The sequence below is a fragment of the Ranitomeya variabilis genome, chromosome 2 (genome assembly GCF_051348905.1).
Source record: "Ranitomeya variabilis isolate aRanVar5 chromosome 2, aRanVar5.hap1, whole genome shotgun sequence".
NCBI lineage: Eukaryota > Metazoa > Chordata > Amphibia > Anura > Dendrobatidae > Ranitomeya > Ranitomeya variabilis.
The window spans coordinates 172,756,477-172,781,608 of record NC_135233.1 but is presented as its reverse complement, the minus strand read 5'-3'; the positions used below and the strand labels follow the sequence as shown (position 1 = coordinate 172,781,608).

General features: G+C 46.1%; 1 protein-coding gene across 2 annotated transcripts in view; it reads right to left on the bottom strand.

The window, feature by feature from the left end:
- The window catches only part of LOC143804781 (pecanex-like protein 2), a 1,087,275-nt gene that overhangs the window by 918,888 nt on the left and 143,255 nt on the right, over positions 1–25,132 (bottom strand). For both annotated transcript variants that reach the window (XM_077283212.1, XM_077283213.1), the window contains exon 4: positions 20,475–20,511. In XM_077283212.1, coding sequence (XP_077139327.1) covers positions 20,475–20,511 — 37 coding nt within the window. The remainder of the gene's footprint in view (positions 1–20,474; positions 20,512–25,132) is intronic.

Sequence of the window (25,132 nt, the reverse complement as noted above, 5' to 3'; positions counted from 1 at the left end):
TATTCAGAAGGCGATAATCTATACAAGGCCTCAGGGAACCATCTTTTTTTGCCACGAAAAAAAAACCTGCTCCCAGAGGGGATGAAGATGGACGAATACGTCCCTTTTCCAAGGACTCCTTAATATAATTCCGCATAGCAGTATGCTCTGGCAGTGACAGATTAAATAAACGACCCTTAGGGAACTTACTGCCAGGAATCAATTCTATAGCACAGTCACACTCTCTATGGGGAGGGAGCGAATTGAGCTTAGGCTCCTCAAAAACATCCCTATAATCCGACAAAAACGCAGGGATCTCCGAAGGAGTAGATGAAGCGATAGAAATCGGAGGTGCATCATCATGAACCCCCTGACATCCCCAGCTTAGCACAGACATTGTTTTCCAGTCCAGGACAGGATTATGAGTTTGTAACCATGGCAGACCAAGCACTAGTACATCATGTAAATTATACAGTACAAGGAAGCGAATCACCTCCTGATGAACGGGAGTCAGGCGCATGGTCACTTGTGTCCAATACTGCGGTTTATTCATAGCCAATGGTGTAGAATCAATTCCTTTCAGAGGAATAGGAACTTCCAGAGGCTCTAGACTAAAACCACAGCGTTTAGCAAATGACCAATCCATAAGACTCAGGGCAGAGCCTGAATCCACATAGGCATCAACGGAAATGGAAGACAGTGAAAAAATCAGAGTCACAGACAAAATGAACTTAGACTGCAGAGTATCAATGGCAAAAGATTTATCAACCCTTTTTGTGCGTTTAGAGCATGCTGATATAACATGAGCTGAATCACCACAATAAAAACACAAACCATTTTTCCGCCTATAATTTTGCCGTTCACTTCTGGACTGAATTCTATCACATTGCATAGTCTCAGGTGCCTGTTCAGAAGACACCGCCAACTGGTGCACGGGTTTGCGCTCCCGTAAACGCCGATCAATCTGAATGGCCATAGCCATAGACTCATTCAGACCTGTAGGCGCAGGGAACCCCACCATAATATCCTTAATGGCCTCAGAAAGACCATTTCTGAAGTTTGCAGCCAGGGCGCACTCATTCCACTGAGTAAGCACCGACCATTTCCGAAATTTCTGACAATATATTTCCGCTTCATCATGCCCCTGAGAGAGGGCTAATAAAGCCTTTTCAGCCTGAATCTCTAGGTTAGGTTCCTCATAGAGCAATCCCAATGCCAGAAAAAACGCATCCACACTGAGCAATGCAGGATCCCCTGGTGCCAATGCAAATGCCCAATTCTGAGGGTCGCCCCGTAGGAACGATATAACAATCTTGACCTGTTGAGCAGGGTCTCCAGAGGAGCGAGATTTCAAAGAGAGAAACAATTTACAATTGTTCCTGAAATTCAGGAAGGTAGATCTATCTCCAGAAAAAAACTCTGGAATAGGAATTCTAGGTTCAGACATGGGAGTGTGAACAACGAAATCCTGTATGTTTTGAACCTTTGCCGCGAGATTACTCAGGCTGGAAGCCAAACTCTGGACATCCATGATAAACAGCTAAGATCAGAGCCATTCAAGGGTTAAGAGGAGGTAAGAAGCAGCAAGACAGCAATTAAGGGCTAGGCAGCAAAACTCTGAAGGAAAAAAAAAAAACATTTCCCTTGAACACTTCTTTTTCTCCTGCTTCAGCCCAAACAATTAACACTTTGTGGGCCGGCTATACTGTCATGAATCCCCAATGGCTAGGGATAGCACAGGATAAGCAAAGCTAAGAAAAATATCGGACGAGCTCTAGGGTGATGGAACCTGGGCTGACCGCTGCCCTACACCTGACAAACGCAACTAGAGATAGCCAGGGAGCGTGCCTACGTTGGTTCTAGACGCCACGCACCAGCCTAAGAGCTAACTAGTACTGCAGAGAAAACAAAGACCTCACTTGCCTCCAGAGGAATTAACCCCAAAGATATAGTTGCCCCCCACATGTATTGACGGTGAAATGAGAGGAAGGCACACACATAGAAATGATGTATATAGCTTTAGCAAATAGAGGCCCGCTAAAAACTAGAAAGCAGAATGACACAAAAGGGAACTGAGCGGTCAGCAAAAAACCCTAATCAAAAAAACCATCCTGAGATTACAAGAACCCATGTGCCAACTCATGGCACATGGGGAGAACCTCAGTCCACTAGAGCAACCAGCTAACAAAGAGACATTCTAAGCAAGCTGGACAAAAAAACCAAACAACTGAAAATCAGCACTTAGCTTATCCTGAAATATCTGGGAGCAGGTAGGCAGGAACCAAACAGAGCACATCTGAACACATTGATAGCCGGCAAGGGAAATGACAGAAAGGCCAGGTAAAATAGGAAACACCCAGCCTCTGATGGACAGATGGAAACCAAAGGCCGCAACCCACCAAAGTCACCCAGTACCAGCAGTAACCACCAGAGGGAGCCCGCAAACAGAATCCACAACACACACGGCTCTGCTACGTACACACGTGGCTCAGCCCCGTACACCTCGTACACATACGACTCTGCTGCATACACCTTTCACACGCTGCTCCAATCCGTACACCTCTTACACACACGGCTCCACTCCGTACACCTTGTACACACACGACTCCGTTCCATACACATTGCACACTCTGCTCCACTCCGTATACCTTGTACACACACGGCTCTGCTACGTACACACGTGGCTCAACTCTGTACACCTCGTACACACACGACTCTGCTGCATACACCTTTCACACGCTGCTCCAATCCGTACACCTCTTACACACACGGCTCCGCTCCCTACACCTTTCATACGCTGCTCCAATCCGTAGACCTCATACACATGCGACTGCGCTCCGTACACCTCATACACATGGCTCCATACACCTCTTACACACACGACTCCGTTCCATCACCTTTCACCCGCTGCTCCGATCCATACACCTAGTACACACACGGCTCTGCTACATCCACACTGTAAACACCTCCTGACCTCACACATACGCTTACCCTCTTCCAGCACCATGACAACCAGCAGAGTCCTGTACATGGAGGTCATTCCGATCATGTGACCCCTGACTCCTCCCATCCTGTGACCTCATCACAGGTCCTGTGCGCACAGAGCAGCCAATATGTGGTGTGCTGCTCTGCGGGTGCACTGGGACTCAGGGAGCTGACTGGGTGATATTACACACCTCCCAACCAGTGCGGGACAACTAATGTCCCACCCGTGATCGCGGGGCTGACTGTCAAACTCGGGTCAGTCCCACTGGATCTGGGACGGTTGGGAGGTGTGCTGTTGGTTTCTCAGGAGTTGTGGATTTAACAGTTGCAGACCTACACTAACTATTAAAACCACGATTCTGACCCTATCTCTGCAGCAGCTCTCCCTACACTCACTGAAAGTGGCGAGCAGGGCAGCGCCAGGTCTCTTATACTCGTGATGATGCTGTGCAGCCAAGCCAATTGCTGCACGACCACAACAAAGATGGCTGCTGCGTATCATGGCCTGGCCGACAATCCCTGCAGCGTGATTGGGTCTCTAAAGTCCACCAAAAATGCTGGGTGGAGACACCAGTTCCCGCCGAGTAATCCCGGAAATACTCGGTGCTCCGCGAGTATACTAATACTCAGGCAAGTAACGAGTAGTGGCGAGCACATAAGCTCATCACTAGTAGGGACCTGTTCAGGCTGTAGGAGCAGGGACCGATTCAGGGAAGACAGGAACACGGACTGGTATAAGTTATATATGGGAACGGATAAGGACCTGTTCAGACTGTAGGAGCAGGGACTGATTCAGGGAGGACAATGAGGTGTGGAACGAGAGCAGAGCAGAACCGCCAGGAGTGGAGCAGGGCAGAACCGCAAGGAGCGGAGTAAAGAATGGCGCGAAGCCGCAGAGTGCTGAGCAGAGCAAGGTTGCAGGGTGCGGAGCCAAGAGTGGAGCAAAGTCGCAGAGTACGAAGCTGTAGAAGGGAAGTGCTCCAAAATGTATATCTTTATGTAGAGATGTGTTTAGTTTCATTTAGGACTTAGGGAATGTACTTTTGCCTGTGGACAATAGACTTGTGACCTCATCCCCACACACCTGGGGCTGGACACACCACTTCTAGCTGGACATAAAAGGCACAAGACACATGTTCTCTGCTCTCTTTTTGCTCTCTGGCTTGCTGGGAAGATCATGGACCCACATGGTGGATAAGTACTCTGCATCCCCTTTTCTTACTAGGCCCTGTAACCTCTTAGGCCTTACGGTTAGTAAGCTATAGATTGGGAGGGCTAATATTGTATGTGTGATTTGGGTAATCGGGCAGTTAATTGTGGGTTTTTATATTGTGGGGATTTTGTTGTGATATTACTGGACATTGTGGGTTATTACTGTGTGATACTTTTGGGATATCACTGTATACTGTTACTGTAGTGATATTACTGTATCAGAGTTGTGATATCCATATATATATATATATATATATATATGTATATATATATATATATATTTACAGTCGCCAGCTTGGGTATAAATATATATGTATGTTATAGACTGCAGACTTGTGTGTGTAATAAATATCCTTCATTGTTACACTGTTTTGTCTCAGTTAGTATATAGTATAAGGAAAAGATACGTTGAGGCATATTTAGTGGATATTAATTATTAATAGTCAAGTTTGGCGATAATAGTTAATATCGGACCTCAATAGAGGTGTAGGGAGAGTTCCTATGGTATTAGGGGGGTAACCTTGTCCATTTACAGAAGCCAAGAGCAGAGCAAACCCGCAGGGTGCGGAGCAAAGAGCAGAGCAAGGTCACAGAGTGCAGAGCCGAGAGCAGAGCAAAGCAGCAGGGTGCAGAGGAAAGAGCAGAGCAAGGTTGCAGAGTGCAGAGCCGAGAGCAGAGCAAAGCCGCAGAGTACAGAGCTAAGAGCAGAGCAAGGAAGCAGAGTGCGGAGCCAAGAGCAGAAGGAGTGAACACAAAAAAACACACAGAGAGATAGGGAAGACTCAAGACAGGAACACAAATGGACAGGTATAGGACTTAGTTCATACAAGGACAGGTACGAGACAAGGCACAGAAACGAGGATACAGACGGCGGAAACAAGAGTCACAGGCTACAGGCACTGACAAGGGTACAAAGCCCCACTAGGTAGCAGATACAAAAGATAAAGAACACAGGTACAGGCCAGGGTACAAAGCCCCACTGGGTGGCTAACACAAGAGATAGAGACGAGACCTGGCACCTCAGCAGCGAGAAACTAACTGAGGAAGTAAGTTGCTCAGGCATTCCCCTAGAGGTGGGAATGCCTTAAGTACCTGATGCCTCTTGGCCATTGGCTGGGGACAACTTAGGAGAATGCACACAGTCTCAATAAGAGTCAGGGAGAGTCGGCGCCAACCCCCTATGCACACAGCCAGGAAGTATGCAGAGAGAAGGCAGGAGACAAGAGGCACACAGCATGGAGCTGGCAGAAGACAGAACTCACAGCATGGCCAGAGTAGTGAGTAAGTTGGTGTGTAAGGCAGATGGGGGAAGGGAGGCCATGCAGTGATGCCAGCAGAGTTGTTACATGAAGCAGAATGAAGTCTCACTATCTTATACCTGTGAACAAAACCAAGGCACTCCCCCTGTGGTGACCTCACTTGGTGGCTGAATACTCCCCTTTCTTACAGATATGAAAAGCCATCTCTAAACTTATCTCAGCATATGAACCTCGTAGAAGAATGACACAATTATCTGTAACAACCTGCTGAAATCACTGCATGGCCTCCCATCCCCCACCTGCTTTACACACAAACTCACTCACTTCTCTGGGCCATGTTGTGACTTCTCTCTGCTGCTGGCTCCATGCTGTGTGCCTCATGTTTTCTGCTTGCTCTGTGCATGTTTTCTGTCTGTGTGCATAGGGGGTGGCACCAGCAACTCCTGTGTCTTATTGAGACTGCGTGCACCTTGCTAAGGTGTCCCTGGCCAATTGCCATGAGGATTCCTGTATTTAAGACTTCCCCACCCATTGGTGGGGGCCTGTGCAACTTACTCCCTCAGTTAGTTCTTAGCTGCTGAGATGCCAGGCCCTGTCTCTGTGACTCTTGTGTCTGCCACCCAGTGGGGCGTTGCACCCTGGTCTGTGTCCTGTGTTAGCCACCCAGTGGGGCGTAGTACCCTGGCCTATGGCCTTATGTAGCCACCCAGTGGGGCGCCGCACCCTGGCTTGTGCCCGTGTCCCTGTGCCTTGTCCCGTTCCTGACTTTGTCTTAGTCTAGTCCTGTTCCTGTGTTCGTTTATATCCCTGTCTTGGTTTGCTTTCTCTGCTGTGCACTCTCTGTCTTGCTTTGCTCTGCTTTCGGCTCTGCTCTCTGCGACCTTGCTTTGCACCTTGCTCTGCACTCTGTGGTTTTGCTCTCGGCTCTGCACTCTGTGGCTTTGCTCTCGGCTCTGCTCTCTGTAGCTTTGCTCTGCACTCAGCTCTGCACTCTGACTTTGCTTTGCTCTGCACTCTGTGGCTTTGCTCTGTGGCTCCGCTCAGCTCTCACTCTGATCCTTGCGGTTCTACCTTGCTCCGCTCCTTGCGGTTCTTCCCTGCTCCGCCTCCTGCGTCTCTGCTCTTGGCTCCGCCTCCTGTGTCTCTGCTCTTGGCTCCGCCTTCTGCGTTTCTGCAACACTTGGCTCCGCCTCCTGCTCTTGGCTCCGCCTCCTGCGTTTCTGTGCTTTGCTCTAGCTCTTGTGCTTCTGCTTCTGCTTTGCATCCGCTCTTGCGGTCTTTCTCTACCTATTCATAAGTCCTCCTGTCTGAACAGGTTCCTACCTGTTTTCATATATCTGCCTATATACCCTACCCTACCTGTCCTGCCAGTGTTTCAGTCTTGCCCACCTGTCCTGCCAGAGCGTCAGCCATGCTCGCCTGCCAGAGTGCCAGCTGTGCATGCCCGCCTGTTGTGAATTTGGATTCTGGGCTCCCCCGGTGGCTACTGGTGGAATTGAACTGGTGTCTTCATCTTCTCTGTTCACCTGTTCCCATCAAGATGTGGGAGTCGCTATATAACCTTGCTGTTCTGTTAGTTGCTTGCCGGTCAACAATGTTATCAGAAGCCTCTCTGTGCTTGTTCCTGCTCCTAGACAACTACTAGATAAGTTGGACTCTTGTCCATGTTTGTTTTTGCATTTTGTTCCAGTTCACAGCTGTAGTTTCGTTACTGTGTCTGGAAAGCTCTTGTGAACAGGAATTGCCACTCTGGTGTTATGAGTTAATGCCAGAGTTTTAAAGTAATTTCTGGATGGTGTTTTGATAGGGTTTTCAGCTGACCATGAAAGTGTCCTTTCTGTCTTCTGCTATGTAGTAAGTGGACCTCAAATTTGCTAAACCTATTTTCATACTACGTTTGTTATTTCATCTTAACTCACCGCCAATACATGTGGGGGGCCTCTGTCTCCTTTCGGGGTATTTCTCTAGAGGTGAGCTAGGACTAATATTTTCCTCTGCTAGCTTTATTTAGTCCTCCGGCTGGTGCTGGGCATCTAGAATCAACGTAGGCATGCTACCCGGCCACTGCTAGTTGTGCGTTAGGTTTAGTTCATGGTCAGCTCAGTTTCCATCTTCCAAGAGCTAGTTCCTATATATGCTGATGCTATGTTCTCTTGCCATTGAGATCATGACAGTTTGACCGGCCCACAAAGTGTTAATTGTTTGGGCTGAAGCAGGAGATAGAGAAGTGTTTAAGGGAAATTTTTTTTTTTTTTTTTTTTTCCCTTCAGAGTTTTGCTGCCTAGCCCTTAATTGCTGTCTAGCTGCTTCTTACCTCCTCTTAACCCTTGAATGGCTCTGTGTCCACCTGTTTGTAATGGATCTTCAGAGTGTAACTGCAGGTTTGAATAATCTCGCCACGAAGGTACAAAAATTGCAAGATTTTGTTTGTCATGCACCTGTATCTGAGCCGAGAATTCCTTTGCCGGAATTTTTCTCGGGGAATAGATCCGGGTTTCAGAATTTTCGAAATAATTGCAAATTATTTTTGTCCCTGAAATCTCGCTCTGCCGGAGACCCTGCACAGCAGGTCAGGATTGTGATTTCCTTGCTCCGGGGCGACCCTCAAGACTGGGCTTTTTCATTGACACCAGGGGATCCTGCGTTGCTCAATGTGGATGCGTTTTTTCTGGCCTTGGGGTTGCTTTATGACGAACCTCATTTGGAGCTTCAGGCAGAAAAAACTTTGATGTCCCTATCTCAGGGGCAAGATGAAGCGGAAATTTACTGCCAAAGATTCCGTAAATGGTCTGTGCTTACTCAGTGGAATGAGTGCGCCCTGGCGGCGACTTTCAGAGAGGGTCTCTCTGATGCCATTAAGGATGTCATGGTGGGGTTCCCTGTGCCTGCGGGTCTGAATGAGTCCATGACAATGGCTATTCAGATCGATAGGCGTCTGCGGGAGCGCAAACCAGTGCACCATCTGGCGGTTTCCACTGAGAGGTCGCCAGAGAGTATGCAGTGTGATAGAATTCTGTCCCGAAGCGAGCGGCAGAATTTTAGACGGAAAAATGGGTTGTGTTTCTATTGTGGTGATTCTACTCATGTTATATCAGCATGCTCTAAGCGCACTAAAAAGCTTGGTAAATCTGTTTCCATTTGCACCTTACCATCTAAGTTTATTCTATCTGTGACCCTGATTTGCTCTTTGTCATCTATTACCACAGACGCCTATGTCGACTCTGGCGCCGCTTTGAGTCTTATGGATTGGTCCTTTGCCAAACGCTGTGGGTATGATTTAGAGCCTTTGGAGACTCCTATTCCTCTGAAGGGGATTGACTCCACCCCATTGGCTAATAATAAACCACAATACTGGACACAAGTAACTATGCGTATTAATCCGGATCACCAGGAGATTATTCGCTTTCTGGTGCTGTATAATCTACATGATGATTTGGTGTTAGGATTGCCTTGGCTGCAATCTCACAACCCAGTCCTCGACTGGAGAGCTATGTCTGTGTTGAGCTGGGGATGTAAGGGGGCTCATGGGGATGTACCTGTGGTTTCCATTTCATCATCTATTCCCTCTGAAATTCCTGAGTTCCTGTCTGACTATCGTGACGTCTTTGAAGAATCCAAGCTTGGTTCGTTACCTCCGCACCGAGAGTGCGATTGTGCCATAGATTTAATCCCGGGTGGTAAATACCCAAAGGGTCGTTTATTTAATCTGTCTGTGCCTGAACATGCTGCTATGCGAGAATATATAAAGGAGTCCTTGGAAAAGGGACATATTCGTCCATCGTCATCTCCCTTAGGAGCCGGTTTTTTCTTTGTGTCAAAAAAAGACGGCTCTTTGAGACCATGTATTATCGGCTTTTGAATAAAATCACTGTTAAATATCAATACCCATTGCCGTTGCTGACTGATTTGTTTGCTCGCATAAAGGGGGCCAAGTGGTTCTCTAAGATTGACCTTCGGGGGGCGTATAATTTGGTGCGAATCAGGCAGGGGGATGAGTGGAAAACCGCATTTAATACGCCCGAGGGCCACTTTGAGTATTTAGTGATGCCTTTTGGTCTTTCAAATGCTCCGTCAGTTTTCCAGTCCTTTATGCATGATATTTTTCGCGATTATTTGGATAAATTTATGATTGTGTATCTGGATGATATTCTGATTTTTTCGGATGACTGGGACTCTCATGTCCAGCAAGTCAGGAGGGTTTTTCAGGTTTTGCGGTCTAATTCTTTGTGTGTGAAGGGTTCTAAGTGTGTTTTTGGGGTACAGAGGATTTCCTTTTTGGGATATATTTTTTCCCCCTCTTCCATTGAAATGGATCCTGTCAAGGTTCAAGCCATTTGTGATTGGACGCAGCCCTCTTCTCTTAAGAGTCTTCAGAAATTTTTGGGCTTTGCTAACTTTTATCGTCGATTTATTGCTGGTTTTTCGGATATTGCTAAGCCATTGACCGATTTGACTAAGAAGGGTGCTGATGTTGCTGATTGGTCCCCTGATGCTGTGGAGGCCTTTCGGGAGCTTAAGCGCCGTTTTTCCTCTGCCCCTGTGTTGCGTCAGCCTGATGTTGCTCTACCTTTTCAGGTTGAGGTCGACGCTTCTGAGATCGGAGCTGGGGCAGTGTTGTCGCAGAAAAGTTCTGACTGCTCCGTGATGAGGCCTTGTGCCTTCTTTTCCCGTAAATTTTCGCCCGCTGAGCGGAATTATGATGTTGGGAATCGGGAGCTTTTGGCCATGAAGTGGGCTTTTGAGGAGTGGCGCCATTGGCTTGAGGGGGCCAGACATCAGGTGGTGGTATTGACTGACCACAAAAATTTGATTTATCTTGAGACCGCCAGGCGCCTGAATCCTAGACAGGCGCGCTGGTCATTATTTTTCTCTCGGTTTAATTTTGTGGTGTCATACCTACCGGGTTCTAAGAATGTTAAGGCGGATGCCCTTTCTAGGAGTTTTGAGCCTGACTCGCCTGGTAACTCTGAGCCCACAGGTATCCTTAAGGATGGAGTGGTATTGTCAGCCGTTTCTCCAGACCTGCGGCGGGCCTTGCAGGAGTTTCAGGCGGATAGACCTGATCGTTGCCCACCTGATAAACTGTTTGTTCCTGATGATTGGACCAGTAGAGTCATCTCTGAGGTTCATTCTTCTGCGTTGGCACGTCATCCTGGCATTTTTGGTACCAGGGATTTGGTGGCAAGGTCCTTCTGGTGGCCTTCCCTGTCACGAGATGTGCGAGGCTTTGTGCAGTCTTGTGACGTTTGTGCTCGGGCCAAGCCTTGTTGTTCTCGGGCTAGTGGATTATTGTTGCCCTTGCCTATTCCTAAGAGGCCTTGGACGCACATCTCTATGGATTTTATTTCAGATCTGCCGGTTTCTCAGAAGATGTCTGTCATCTGGGTGGTGTGTGACCGTTTTTCTAAGATGGTCCATTTGGTTCCTCTGCCCAAGTTGCCTTCTTCTTCCGAGTTGGTTCCTCTGTTTTTTCAAAATGTTGTTCGTTTGCATGGTATTCCTGAGAATATCGTTTCTGACAGAGGGACCCAATTCGTGTCTAGATTTTGGCGGGCATTCTGTGCTAGGATGGGCATAGATTTATCTTTTTCGTCCGCTTTCCATCCTCAGACGAATGGCCAGACCGAGCGGATTAATCAGACCCTGGAGACATATCTGAGGTGTTTTGTGTCTGCTGACCAGGATGATTGGGTTGCTTTTTTGCCATTGGCGGAGTTCGCTCTCAATAATCGGGCCAGCTCTGCCACTTTGGTGTCCCCGTTTTTCTGTAATTCGGGGTTTCATCCTCGATTTTCCTCTGGTCAGGTGGAATCTTCGGATTGTCCTGGAGTGGATGCTGTGGTGGAGAGATTGCATCAGATCTGGGGGCAGGTGGTGGACAATTTGAGGTTGTCCCAGGAGAAGACTCAGCTTTTTGCCAACCGCCACCGTCGTGTTGGTCCTCGGCTTTGTGTTGGGGATTTGGTGTGGTTGTCTTCTCGTTTTGTCCCTATGAGGGTCTCTTCTCCTAAGTTTAAGCCTCGGTTTATCGGCCCGTATAAGATATTGGAGATTCTTAACCCTGTTTCCTTCCGTTTGGACCTCCCTGCATCCTTTTCTATTCATAACGTTTTTCATCGGTCATTATTGCGCAGGTATGAGGTACCGGTTGTGCCTTCCGTTGAGCCTCCTGCTCCGGTGTTGGTTGAGGGTGAGTTGGAGTACGTTGTGGAGAAAATCTTAGACTCTCGTGTTTCCAGACGGAGACTCCAGTATCTGGTCAAGTGGAAGGGATACGGCCAGGAGGATAATTCTTGGGTTAATGCATCTGATGTTCATGCCTCTGATCTGGTTCGTGCCTTTCATAGGGCCCATCCTGATCGCCCTGGTGGTTCTGTTGAGGGTTCGGTGCCCCCTCCTTGAGGGGGGGGTACTGTTGTGAATTTGGATTCTGGGCTCCCCCGGTGGCTACTGGTGGAATTGAACTGGTGTCTTCATCTTCTCTGTTCACCTGTTCCCATCAAGATGTGGGAGTCGCTATATAACCTTGCTGTTCTGTTAGTTGCTTGCCGGTCAACAATGTTATCAGAAGCCTCTCTGTGCTTGTTCCTGCTCCTAGACAACTACTAGATAAGTTGGACTCTTGTCCATGTTTGTTTTTGCATTTTGTTCCAGTTCACAGCTGTAGTTTCGTTACTGTGTCTGGAAAGCTCTTGTGAACAGGAATTGCCACTCTGGTGTTATGAGTTAATGCCAGAGTTTTAAAGTAATTTCTGGATGGTGTTTTGATAGGGTTTTCAGCTGACCATGAAAGTGTCCTTTCTGTCTTCTGCTATGTAGTAAGTGGACCTCAAATTTGCTAAACCTATTTTCATACTACGTTTGTTATTTCATCTTAACTCACCGCCAATACATGTGGGGGGCCTCTGTCTCCTTTCGGGGTATTTCTCTAGAGGTGAGCTAGGACTAATATTTTCCTCTGCTAGCTTTATTTAGTCCTCCGGCTGGTGCTGGGCATCTAGAATCAACGTAGGCATGCTACCCGGCCACTGCTAGTTGTGCGTTAGTTCATGGTCAGCTCAGTTTCCATCTTCCAAGAGCTAGTTCCTATATATGCTGATGCTATGTTCTCTTGCCATTGAGATCATGACACCCGCCTGCCTGCCAGTGTCCCAGCCGTTCCTGCCAGTGTCTCTGTTGTACCCATCTGCCTGCCTGTGTCCCAGCTGTGCCCGCCTGTCTGCCAGAGTGCCAGCCATGCCCACCTGCATATCTATGTTCTGTTCCCCCAGGTAGGATCAGCAGCCACAGCCAGACACCACCCTGGAGAGGTACCTGGTAGCTTCCTGCCGCACAAGCCTGACCTCACCATCAGAGGCTCCAGCAAATACCAATGAAGCTACTTAGTTACGCCCCTTCCAGGGTAGTCTGGTGTGTGTTCCAGTGGTACCACACCCCTGCGCCAACCAGTCCGGACGCGAGCGTGACATTATCATTCTTCCGGGCATGAGCTGGGCATTAATTTGAACCCAAACATGAGTTATCTGTTTGACCCGTTTAAGTAGTAATGTGTTTCTCAAATTCTGCCAGGCACTGTGCTTAGAAAATGCACTGGTGTGTAGCACTATCGTCGCACATCCCAAACATGCAATTTTCACACCTATATCGCTACTTGGGGTCGAGTTATTTCATCACTTTCATAACTTTTCCATAAACACAGAAGCACATAGTTTCAGACAAAGAGGTTTCTGTTCACATTCTTGAGGGAGGGGGATACGTGGTTTAGAATTACACAGAGCTGGCAAGTGAAAAGAAGAGTTTTCTAGGCAGAGTAAAGAGGGGGGTCAGAAAGCCCACAGCGTGTGTCTGTACTCAGCTCTAATGGAACCTTCTGGATGTAGCAGAGCTTAGTGTGCATGATAATATAGAATCAAATACATAATATTCCTGACAATGCACATGATGAAATAACAGAAACAACATTTTCAAAATGTCTCCGTTTATTCATCAAACATTAGGACCACGCGCAGAAAAACATGCACTTACACTTGTGGCCAAAAGTATTGACACCCCTGCAATTCTGTCAGATAATACTCAGTTTCTTCCTGAAAATGATTGCAAACACAAATTCTTTGTTATTATTTTATCTTCATTTAATTTGTCTTAAATGAAAAAACACTAAAAAGAATTGTACTAAAGCCAAATTGGCTATAATTCCACACCAAACATAAAAAAGGGGGTGGCCAAAGTATTGGCACTGTTCGAAAAATCATGTGATGCTTCTCTAATTTGTGTAATTAACAGCATCTGTAACTTACCTGTGGCACCTAACAGGTGTTGGCAATAACTAAATCATACTTGCAGCCAGTTGACATGGATTAAAGTTGACAACCTCTGTCCTGTGTCCTTGTGTGTACCACATTGAGCATGGAGAAAAGAAAGAAGACCAAAGAACTGTCTGAGGACTTGAGAAACCAAATTGTGAGGAAGCATGAGCAATCTCAAGGCTACAAGTCCATCTCCAAAGACCTGAATGTTCCTGTGTCCACTGTGCGCAGCGTCATCAAGAAGTTTAAAGCCCATGGCACTGTGGCTAACCTCCCTAGATGTGGACGGAAAAGAAAAATTGACAAGAGATTTCAACGCAAGATTGTGCAGTTGTTGGATAAAAAAACCTCGACTAACATCCAAGCAAGTTCAAGCTGCCCTTCAAGCTGACTGTATGGTAGGAGACCCAGGAAGACCCCACTTCTTACCCCGAGACATAAAAAAGCCAGGCTGGAGTTTGCCAAAACTTACCTGAAAAAGCCTAAAACGTTTTGGAAGAATGTTCTCTGGTCAGATGAGACAAAAGTAGAGCTTTTTGGGCAAAGGCATCAACATAGAGTTTACAGGAGAAAAAAAGAGGCATTCAAAGAAAAGAACACGGTCCCTACAGTCAAACATGGCGGAGGTTCCCTGATGTTTTTTTTTGTTGCTTTGCTGCCTCTGGCACTGGACTGCTTGACCGTGTGCATGGCATTATGAAGTCTGAAGACTACCAACAAATTTTGCAGCATAATGTAGGGCCCAGTGTGAGAAAGCTGGGTCTCCCTCAGAGGTCATGGGTCTTCCAACAGGACAATGACCCAAAACACACTTCAAAAAGCACTAGAAAATAGTTTGAGAGAAAGCACTGGAGACTTCTAAGGTGGCCAGCAATGAGTCCAGACCTGAATCCCATAGAACACCTGTGGAGAGATCTAAAAATGGCAGTTTGGAGAAGGCACCCTTCCAATATCAGGGACCTGGAGCAGTTGGCCAAAGAAGAATGGTCTAAAATTCCAGCAGAGCATTGTAAGAAACTCATTGATGGTTACCGGAAGCGGTTGGTCGCAGTTATTTTGGCTAAAGGTTGAGCAACAAAGTATTAGGCTGAGGGTGCCTGCCAATACTTTTCTCTGGCCCATTTTTTGAGTTTTGTGTAAAATGAACAATGTTTTGCTTTTTGCTTCATTCTCTCTTGTGTTTTTTTCATTTAAGACAAAATAAATGAAGATAATACCGTATTTTTTGGCATATAAGACGCACTTTTTCCCCCCCAAAAAAGGGGGGAAAATGGGGGGTGCGTCTTATATTCGCAATGCAGGCTTACCGTGGACCGTGGCGGCAGAGGTGTGACGGCAGAGGTGTGGAGATGAGGAGGCGCAGTGAGCGGGGTCCCTTTCCCCGGTGAGGTGATGCAGCAGCCCCGGTAATGCAGCAGAGCCGGGTGAATCCTGTTGTTATCGGTGCGCGCGGCCATCTTCCTGAGGCCGCGCGTTCGCAGATGGAGCTCTGCTGCCCGGGGCTTCAGGAAAATGGCCGCGGGATGCCGCGCGTGCGCAGATGGGGATCGCGGCGGCCATTTTCCTGAAGCCCCGGGCAGCAGAGCTCCATCTGCGAACGCGCGGCCTCAGGAAGATGGCCGCGCGCACCGATAACAACAGGATTCACCCGGCTCTGCTGCATTACCGGGGCTGCTGCATCACCTCACCGGGGAAAGGGACCCCGCTCACTGAGCCTCCTCGTCTCCACACCTCTGCCACCGCGGTAACAACAGGATTCACCCGGCTCTGCTTCATTACCGGGCTGCTGCATCACCTCACCGGGGAAAGGGACCCCTCTCACGCCATACCTCACTGTGCCTCCTCATCCCAACACCTCTGCCGGTAACCACTGCTGCCACCCTCCCATGGACACCAGGCCGTGGCGTCGCCCACCTAAGCAGGAAGGGACCCTGCTCAGGTGCACGCCGTACCGCCTCACCCCACCTCTGCCGACACCATGCCTCCTGTGACCCTGCTCTGCCACCACCAGCCCACAGGTAAGATACTGTAAATTCGGACAATAAGACGGACCCCCATCTTATAAAAAATCTTTTTTTCTGCAATTTTCACCCCAAATTTGGGGTGCGTCTTATGGTCCGGTGCGTCTTATATGCCGAAAAATACGGTAATAACAAAAAAATTGTGTTTGCAGTCATTTTCAGGAAGAAACTTAGTATTATCTGACAGAATTGCAGGGGTGTCAATACTTTTGACCACAACTGTACTGTATACGTCTTGGCATTCTATCAAGGAGATATTAATGGTTGTCTGATGAATGTGCTGTCACGCTGAGTACTCTTGGGCATTGAAATAATCAATATCTGCTGCTGGGAACTCTCTTTGCAATTGCCTGATGTGATGTTCTTTCATGAAGGCCTATAAAGGCATTATCCATGTGATCTCTAGGTCAATCTCCTGCTATCATTGCAATCAAGACAAAAGCAAGACACATTGCTGATTCCATTCCAGCCTTCATTACTCTGTTCCAGCCTTTGGTATCCATCTGAAGATCATGTATGCAACACCATGAATGGGCCTTCATGAGGGAACATCACAATGGTCCTACTCCTGGGAATTTAGTGTAGAATGTCATAATGTACGATAGCTGAATCCCTCTATTTTTCATTCCAGGTACACTATTAGTTCACCATTACATTGATTTGGTAATGGAACTACTGTTATGGCCATTTCACCAAAGTATCCTAAGAAACATTCCTTAGGCCGGAGTCACACTAGACCATAATACGGATGAGTGCAATGCGATAAAAAATCGCATAGCACTCGGGCCAATGTTAATCTATGGGGCAGCTCCTATTATCCGTTGCTTTCTCCGCCGTATTCAGGATCCGAGTGAAATCGCAGCATGATGTGATTGTCAGTGTATCTCGGCCGAGAATTGCCAATGCAAGTCTATGGGTGCGAGAAAAAAATGGATTACACACGGACCATCAGTGTGACTTGCGAGAAATACGCACCGGTGTTCTATAGAAAATCTGGCAATTCAGCGCGGTGTACAGTAAAATCACACTGACAGGTTCGAATAGAACAGATAAAATTAATGTCTACACATGGTATAGGTATACAGTACAGACCAAAGTTTGGACACACCTTCTCATTTAAAGATTTTTCTGTATTTTCATGACTATGAAAATGTTACCTTCACACTGAAGGTATCAAAACTATGAATTAACACATGTGGAATTATATACTTAACAAAAAAGTGTTAAACAACTGAAAATATGTCGTACATTCTAGGTTCTTCAAAGTAGCCACCTTTTGCTTTGATGACTGCTTTGCACACTCTTGGCATTCTCTTGATCAGCCTCAAGAGGTAGTCACCGGGAATGGTTTTCACTTTACAGGTGTGCCCTGTCAGGTTTAATAAGTGGGATTTCTTGCCTTATAAATGAGGTTGGGACCATCAGTTGTGTGGTGCAGAAGTCTGGTGGATACACAGCTGATAGTCCTACAGAAAAGGTGAATGGATGGACTCTACATGCCTGGTTCCCACCGTGAAGCATGGAGGAGGAGGTGTGATGGTGTGGGGGTGCTTTGCTGGTGACACTGTTGGGGACTTATTCAAAATTGAAGGCATACTGAACCAGCATGGCTACCATAGCATCTTGCAGCGGCATGCTATTCCATCCGGTTTGCGTTTAGTTGAACCATCATTTATTTTTCAACAGGACAATGATCCCAAACACACCTCCATGCTGTGTAAGGGCTATTTGACCAAGAAGGATAGTGATGGGCCGCAGAGTGAAGGCAAAAGGGCCAACAAGTGCTAAGCATCTCTGGGAACTCCTTCAATATTGTTGGAAGACCATTCCCGGTGACTACCTCTTGAAGCTCATCAAGAGAATGCCAAGAGTGTGCAAAGCAGTCATCAAAGCAAAAGGTGGCTACTTTGAAGAACCTAGAATATAAGACATAGTTTAAAGTTGTTTCACACTTTTTTGTTAAGTATATAATTCCACATGTGTTAATTCATAGTTTTGATGCCTTCAGTGTGAATGTACAATTTTCATAGTCATGAAAATACAGAAAAATCTTTAAATGAGAAGGTGTGTCCAAACTTTGGTCTGTACTATGAGACACCTCCACCTCCGATTGGTCTCGGCAGCTGCCTGTCATGGCTGCCGCGACCAATCAGCGACGGGCAGTCCGATTAGTCCCTCTCCTACTCCCCTGCAGTCAGTGCCCGGCACCCGCTCCATAATCCCCTCCAGTCACCGCTCACACAGGGTTAATGGCAGCGGTAACGGACCGCGGTGTAACGCACTCCATTACCGCTGCTATTAACCCTGTGTGTCCCCAACTACCGTATATACTCGAGTATAAGCCGAGATTTTCAGCCCAAATTTTTGGGCTGAAAGTGCTCCTCTCGGCTTATACTCGAGTCATGGTCGGTGGGTGAGGGGGAGAGAGGACTGTCACATGCTCACCTGCTCCCGGCACTCCTAATGCTGTCCCAGCCTGTCCCATGGTCTCCCGCGCTGCAGCTCTTCCTCTATTCAGCCGTCACGTGATACCGCTCATTAAAGTAATGAATATGGACTCCACTCCCATAGGGGTGGAGCCGCATATTCATTACTGTAATGAGCGGTACCATGTGAACCGCTCATTACAGGAAGAAGCTGCGGTACCATGGGACAGGCAGGGACCGCGTCAGGAGCGCCAGGAGCAGGCGAGTATTTCATATTCACCTGTCCGCGTTCCAATCACCAGGCACCGCTCCTTCTTCCCGTCCTCTTGCAGTGACTGTGCAGGTCAGAAGGCGCGATGACGTATTAGTGTGCGCGCCGCCCTCTGCCTGAACAGTCAGTGCGGAGAGATGGGACGCTGAGGAACAGCATACTGGCATGGGCTCCCGCGCAATTTTCTCCGCCAGAGTGGGAAAGCCAATGACTGAGTGCAGATATTAATAGCCTAGAGAGGGACCATAGTTATTGGCCTGCCTGGCTAAAAACATCTGCCCCCAGCCACCAGAGAAAAGGCGCATCTGTGAGATGCGCCTATGCTGGCACTTAGCCTCTCTCTTCCCACTCCCGAGTAGAGGTGGGATATGGGGTAATAAAGGGTTAATGTCACCTTGCTATTGTCAGGTGACATTAAGCCAGGTTAATAATGGAGAGGTGTCAATAAGACACCTATCCATTATTAATCCTATGTTCATAAAGGGTTAAAAAAACTCATATGAACTCGAGCGTGAGAAAATATTCTGAAAAATTCCCAAGCTCGAGTTCATATGAGTTTATGCCAGCAGGGGGCACAGCACCGCAAGTCTAGGTATCTACGTTCCCCTGCTTTCCATTCATTCCCCACTTTTTACAGGCAGGAGCACAGCTGCATTAGCAGAGCTTCTGCTTGTAAAATTATTTAACCCCTTCTGATGGATTTACATCGTGGGACTTGACTGTAACGCCAGAGAGGTATGGGATATTGTTGTTTTTTTATTTTAACTTTGTTTCAGGTGACAAGGGTCTTCAATTGGATTGAGCGTTTAATAAACTATTACAACACCCTGTGTCTTTATTTAATTAAAATACTTTTTTCCTAATGTGTGTGTGTTTTTTTAACCCTTTATAAACATAGGATTAATAATGGATAGGTGTCTTATTGACACCTCCATTATTAACCTGGCTTAATGTCACCTTACAATAGCAAGGTGACATTAACCCTTTATTACCCCATATCCCACCACTTCAGGGGAGTGGGAAGAGAGAGGCTAAGTGCCAGAATAGGCGCATCTTACAGATGTGCCTTTTCTGGGGTGGCTGGGGGCACATGTTTTTAGCCAGGGGGGGTCAATAACCATGGTCGGGTTTTCTGCTATTCTATGTCCATTTTGCAAGTCGGTGAGAAAATCTCACCGTACGGATGCCATACGGATGCCATACGGATGACACACGGATAATTTTTGGAGAAAAAAAAAATCGCATTCTCGCATTGAATACGGATCACTGTTCAGGAAATTTTCTGCGTATCTCGGCCATCAAAAACGGACCGTATTTTTATACGTTGTGTGTGACTCCGGCCTTAATATGACATTGCCAGGGCACATGTTGTCTTGTGCTACTGTGCGCAGCCTGCATAACCTAAAACATTCACCCACAGCATGAAGCGTCTCCAAACTTGTCTCCCATTGAGCACAACTGGGATGTCATTGCTCACAATTACATGGGAAGCTACCAGCAGAAGATCTCGATAATTTGTGTGTCAAAGAGCAATCATTATGGTAGAACTATCCTCGGACAACCACGCAGAAACGCTGCAGATCCGCAAGTGATTTATAGTACAATGTAAATCAATGGCAAAAAAAATGTTGTGCTAATGGTGCCGAAAAATCCGCACGGAAAATGCAGCAGATTAAAAAAAGGGCCATATCAATTCTTTTTGCGGATCTGCTGCGCTTCTGCACGCATTCCATAATAGAAATCCGCAGGGGTAAATAAAGGAAGAAATCTGCACAAAATCCCCAAAAAAAAAGCGCAGATTCTGACCTGCGTTTTCAGCCAAGAAATGCAGAATCTGCACAGAAAATTCCACAGTCAAATCTGCAACATGTGCACATACCATTAATAACCTCATTGACAGCATGCCATGTCTTTATGCTTGCAGTGCTCATACTACAAAGAGATACTTTGCCCTAGTAATGTGATATGGTGTATATGTGTGTTACAATTCTTAAAAATCAAATAAACATAAAAACCTTTTAACTCTTTCTGGTTATCCAGCGTCTGCATCATCTAAAAAGGTAGAAAAAAATGGTATCATTTATATAGCAACAGCTTAGAAATTACAAAAGTACATATATGGATATATTAGCAAGTATATAAGCAAGTGACATATCTTCAGCAGAGATTTATGCAAATAAAAATTAGTTCCATACATGAGTTGAGGGGAGTTGTTTCTGCTGTATGCTAGAAAATTGCTCACTATGTACATATGGAAATTTCAGACATGCATTTGATCCCCGCTAACCAGATTTTTAATAGACTAAGAAGGACCATGAATAGAAGACTTTAACCCCTTAAGCCCCGAGGGTGGTTTGCACGTTAATGACCGGGCCGATTTTTACAATTCTGACCACTGTCCCTTTATGAGGTTATAACTCTGGAACGCTTCAACGGATCTTGGCGATTCTGACATTGTTTTCTCATGACATATTGTACTTCAAGATAGTGGTAAAATTTATTCGATATATCTTGCGTTTATTTGTGAAAAAAAAAGGAAATTTAGCGAAAATTTTGAAAATTTCGCAATTTTCCAACTTTGAATTTTTATGCCCTTAAATCACAGAGATATGTCACACAAAATACTTAATAGGTAACATTTCCCACATGTCTACTTTACATCAGCACAATTTTGGAACCAAATTTTTTTTGTTAGGGAGTTATAAGGTTTAAAATTTGACCAGCAATTTCTCATTTTTACAACACCATTTTTTTTTTAGGGACCACATCTCATTTGAAGTCATTTTGAGGGGTCTATATGATAGAAAATACCCAAGTGTGACACCATTCTAAAAACTGCACCCCTCAAGGTGCTCAAAACCTCATTCAAGAAGTTTATTAACCCTTCAGGTGTTTCACAGGAATTTTTGGAATGTTTAAATAAAAATGAACATTTACCTTTTTTTCACACAGACTTTATTTCAGCTCCAATTTGTTTTATTTTACCAAGGGTAACAGGAGAAAATGGACCGCAAAAGTTGTTGTAAAATTTGTCCTGAGTACGCCGATACCCCATATGTGGGGATAAACCACTGTTTGGGCGCATGGCAGAGCTCGGAAACGAAGGAGCGCCATTTGACTTTTCAATGCAAAATTGACTGGAATTGAGATGGGACGCCATGTTGAGTTTGGAGAGCCCCTGATGTGCCTAAACATTGAAACCCCTCACAAGTGACACCATTTTGGAAAGTAGACCCCTTAAGGAACTTATCTAGATGTGTGGTGAGCACTTTGACCCAACAAGTGCTTCACAGAAGTTTATAATGCAGAGGCATAAAAATAAATAATCATATTTTTTCACAAAAATGATCTTTTTGCCCCCAATTTTTTTTTTCCCAAGGGTAAGAGACGAAATTGGACCCTAAAAGTTGTTTTGCAATTTGTCCTGAGTACGCTGATATCCCATATGTGGGGGTAAACCACTGTTTGGGCGCATGGCAGAGCTCGGAAGGGAAGGAGTGCCATTTGACTTTTCAATGCAAAATTGACTGGAATTGAGATGGGACGCCATGTTGCGTTTGGAGAGCCCCTGATGTGCCTAAACATTGAAACCCCCCCACAAGTGACACCATTTTGGAAAGTAGACCCCCTAAGGAACTTATCTAGATGTGTTTTGAGAGCTTTGAACCCCCAAGTGTTTCACTACAGTTTATAACGCTGAGCCTTGAAAATAAAAAATTTTTTTCACAAAATAGATATTTTAGCCCCCAGTTTTGTATTTTCACAAGGGTAACAGGATAAATTGGACCGCAAAAGTTGTTGTCCAATTTGTCCTGAGTAAGCTGATACCCCATATGTGGGGGGGAACCACCGTTTGGGTGCATGACAGAGCTTGGAAGGGAAGGAGCGCCACTTGGAATGCTGTTGTGAATTCTGCTCTTGGGCTCCCTCCGGTGGTTGTAAGTGGTAGCGCTGCTGTCTCTGAATCGCAGCATTTATCAGGTGTGTTCACTTCTTGCAAATCTGACTGGGCTATTTAGTTTTGCTTCACCCTTTAGTCAGTGCCAGTTGTCCATTGTTCCTGGAGGATTCACATCTTTGCCTGGTCTCTCCTGCTTTGCAGTTCTTTTCAACAAAGATAAGTTCTGGCCTTGATTTTTTGCTGTCCACATGCTGTGGCCTTATTGTTCAGTTCTTTTCCATGTTTTTTGTCTTGTCCAGCTTGGTCTGTATAAGGATTTGTTTAGCCAAGCTGGTATCTCTGGAGATGCAGATATACCCTCCATATCTTTAGTTAGCTGTGGAGTTTTTGTATTTTCTGTGGTGGATATTTTCTAGTGTTTTAATACTGACCGCATAGTACTCTGTCCTATCCTTTCTATTTAGCTAGAAGTGGCCTCCTTTGCTAAATTCTGATTTCAGTCTGTGTATGTTTTTTCCCTCTCCTCTCACAGTCAATATTTGTGGGGGGCTGCCTATCCTTTGGGAATTTTCTCTGAGGCAAGATAGTTTTCCCTTTTCTATCTCTAGGGGTAATTAGTCCTCCGGCTGTGTCGAGATGTCCAGGGAGTGCTAGGTACATTCCACGGCTACTTCTAGTTGCGGTGTTAAGTTCAGGGTCTGCGGTCAGTACAGGTACCACCTTCTCCAGAGTACGTCTCATGCTGCTCTTAGGCCACCAGATCATAACAGTACAACTGGCCAAAAATGAGTTAACCGCATCTCAGAAGAAGGGAAGGAAAGTGCTGAGCCATTTTTTTTTCTGTAGTCTGTTGTGTTTTTTTTCTTCCCTCTTTACCTCTGGGTGGCTCAGGAGTTCGGCGCTGGTATGGATGTTCAGGGATTGGCTTCTCGTGTGGATCAACTTGCTGCTAGAGTACAGGGTATTTCCGATTATATCGTTCAGACTCCGGTTTTAGAGCCTAAAATTCCAACTCCTGATTTGTTTTTTGGGGATAGGTCCAAATTTCTGAGCTTTAAAAATAACTGTAAACTGTTTTTTGCTCTGAAACCCCGTTCCTCTGGTGATCCCATCCAGCAGGTTAAAATTGTTATATCTCTGCTGCGTGGTGACCCCCAGGATTGGGCATTTGCCCTGGAACCTGGGAATCCGGCGTTGCTTAATGTAGACACCTTTTTTCAGGCGCTTGGGTTATTGTATGACGAACCTAATCCAGTGGATCATGCTGATAAGACCTTGTTGGCCCTGTCTCAGGGTCAAGAAGCGGCAGAATCATATTGCCAGAAGTTTAGAAAATGGTCTGTACTGACTAAATGGAATGAGGATGCCTTGGCGGCAATCTTCAGAAAGGGTCTTTCTGAATCCGTTAAAGATGTAATGGTGGGGTTCCCCACGCCTGCTGGTCTGTTTGATTCTATGTCTCTGGCCATTCAGATTGATCGGCGCTTGTGCGAGCGCAGAGTTGTGCACACTATGGCATTGTCTTCCGAGCGGAGTCCTGAGCCTATGCAGTGTGATAGGATTGTGTCTAGAGCTGAACGACAAGGATTCAGACATCAGAATAGGTTGTGTTTTTACTGCGGCGATTCTGCTCATGTTATTTCTGATTGCCCTAAGCGTACCAAGAGAATCACTAGTTCTGTTACCATCAGTACTGTACAACCTAAATTTCTGTTATCTGTGACCCTGATCTGCTCATTATCGTCATTTTCTGTCATGGCATTTGTGGATTCAGGCGCCGCTCTAAACTTAATTGACTTAGAATTTGCCAGACGTTGTGGTTTCCCCTTGCAGCCTTTGCAGAGTCCTATTCCTTTGAGGGGCATTGATGCTACACCATTGGCTAAAAATAAACCTCAGTTTTGGACACAGCTGACCATGTGCATGGCTCCAGCCCATCAGGAAGATTGTCGTTTTCTGGTGTTGCATAATTTGCATGATGCTATTGTGCTGGGTTTCCCATGGTTACAGGTGCATAATCCGGTATTGGATTGGAAATCTATGTCTGTGACTAGTTGGGGTTGTCAGGGGGTTCATGGTGACGTTCCTTTGATGTCAATTGCCTCCTCCCCCTCTTCTGAAATTCCTGAGTTTTTGTCAGATTTCCAGGATGTATTCAATGAGCCCAAGTCCAGTTCCCTTCCACCGCATAGAGACTGTGATTGTGCTATTGACTTGATTCCAGGCTGTAAGTTCCCTAAGGGCCGACCTTTCAACCTGTCTGTGCCAGAACATTCCGCCATGTGGAGCTATGTTAAGGAGTCCTTGGAGAAGGGGCATATTCGGCCATCTTCTTCACCATTGGGAGCAGGTTTTTTTTTGTGGCCAAAAAAGATGGCTCCTTGAGACCCTGTATTGATTATCGCCTCTTGAATAAGATCACGGTCAAATTCCAATACCCTTTGCCTTTGCTTTCTGATCTGTTTGCTAGGATTAAGGGGGCTAGTTGGTTTACTAAGATTGACCTTCGAGGGGCATATAATCTTGTTCGTATTAAACAGGGTGACGAATGGAAAACTGCATTTAATACGCCAGAAGGCCATTTTGAATACCTTGTGATGCCATTCGGACTCTCTAATGCTCCATCTGTGTTTCAGTCCTTCATGCATGATATATTTCGGAATTATCTTGATAAATTCATGATTGTATATTTGGATGATATTTTGATTTTTTCAGATGATTGGGAGTCTCATGTGAAACAAGTCAGGATGGTATTTCAGATCCTTCGTGATA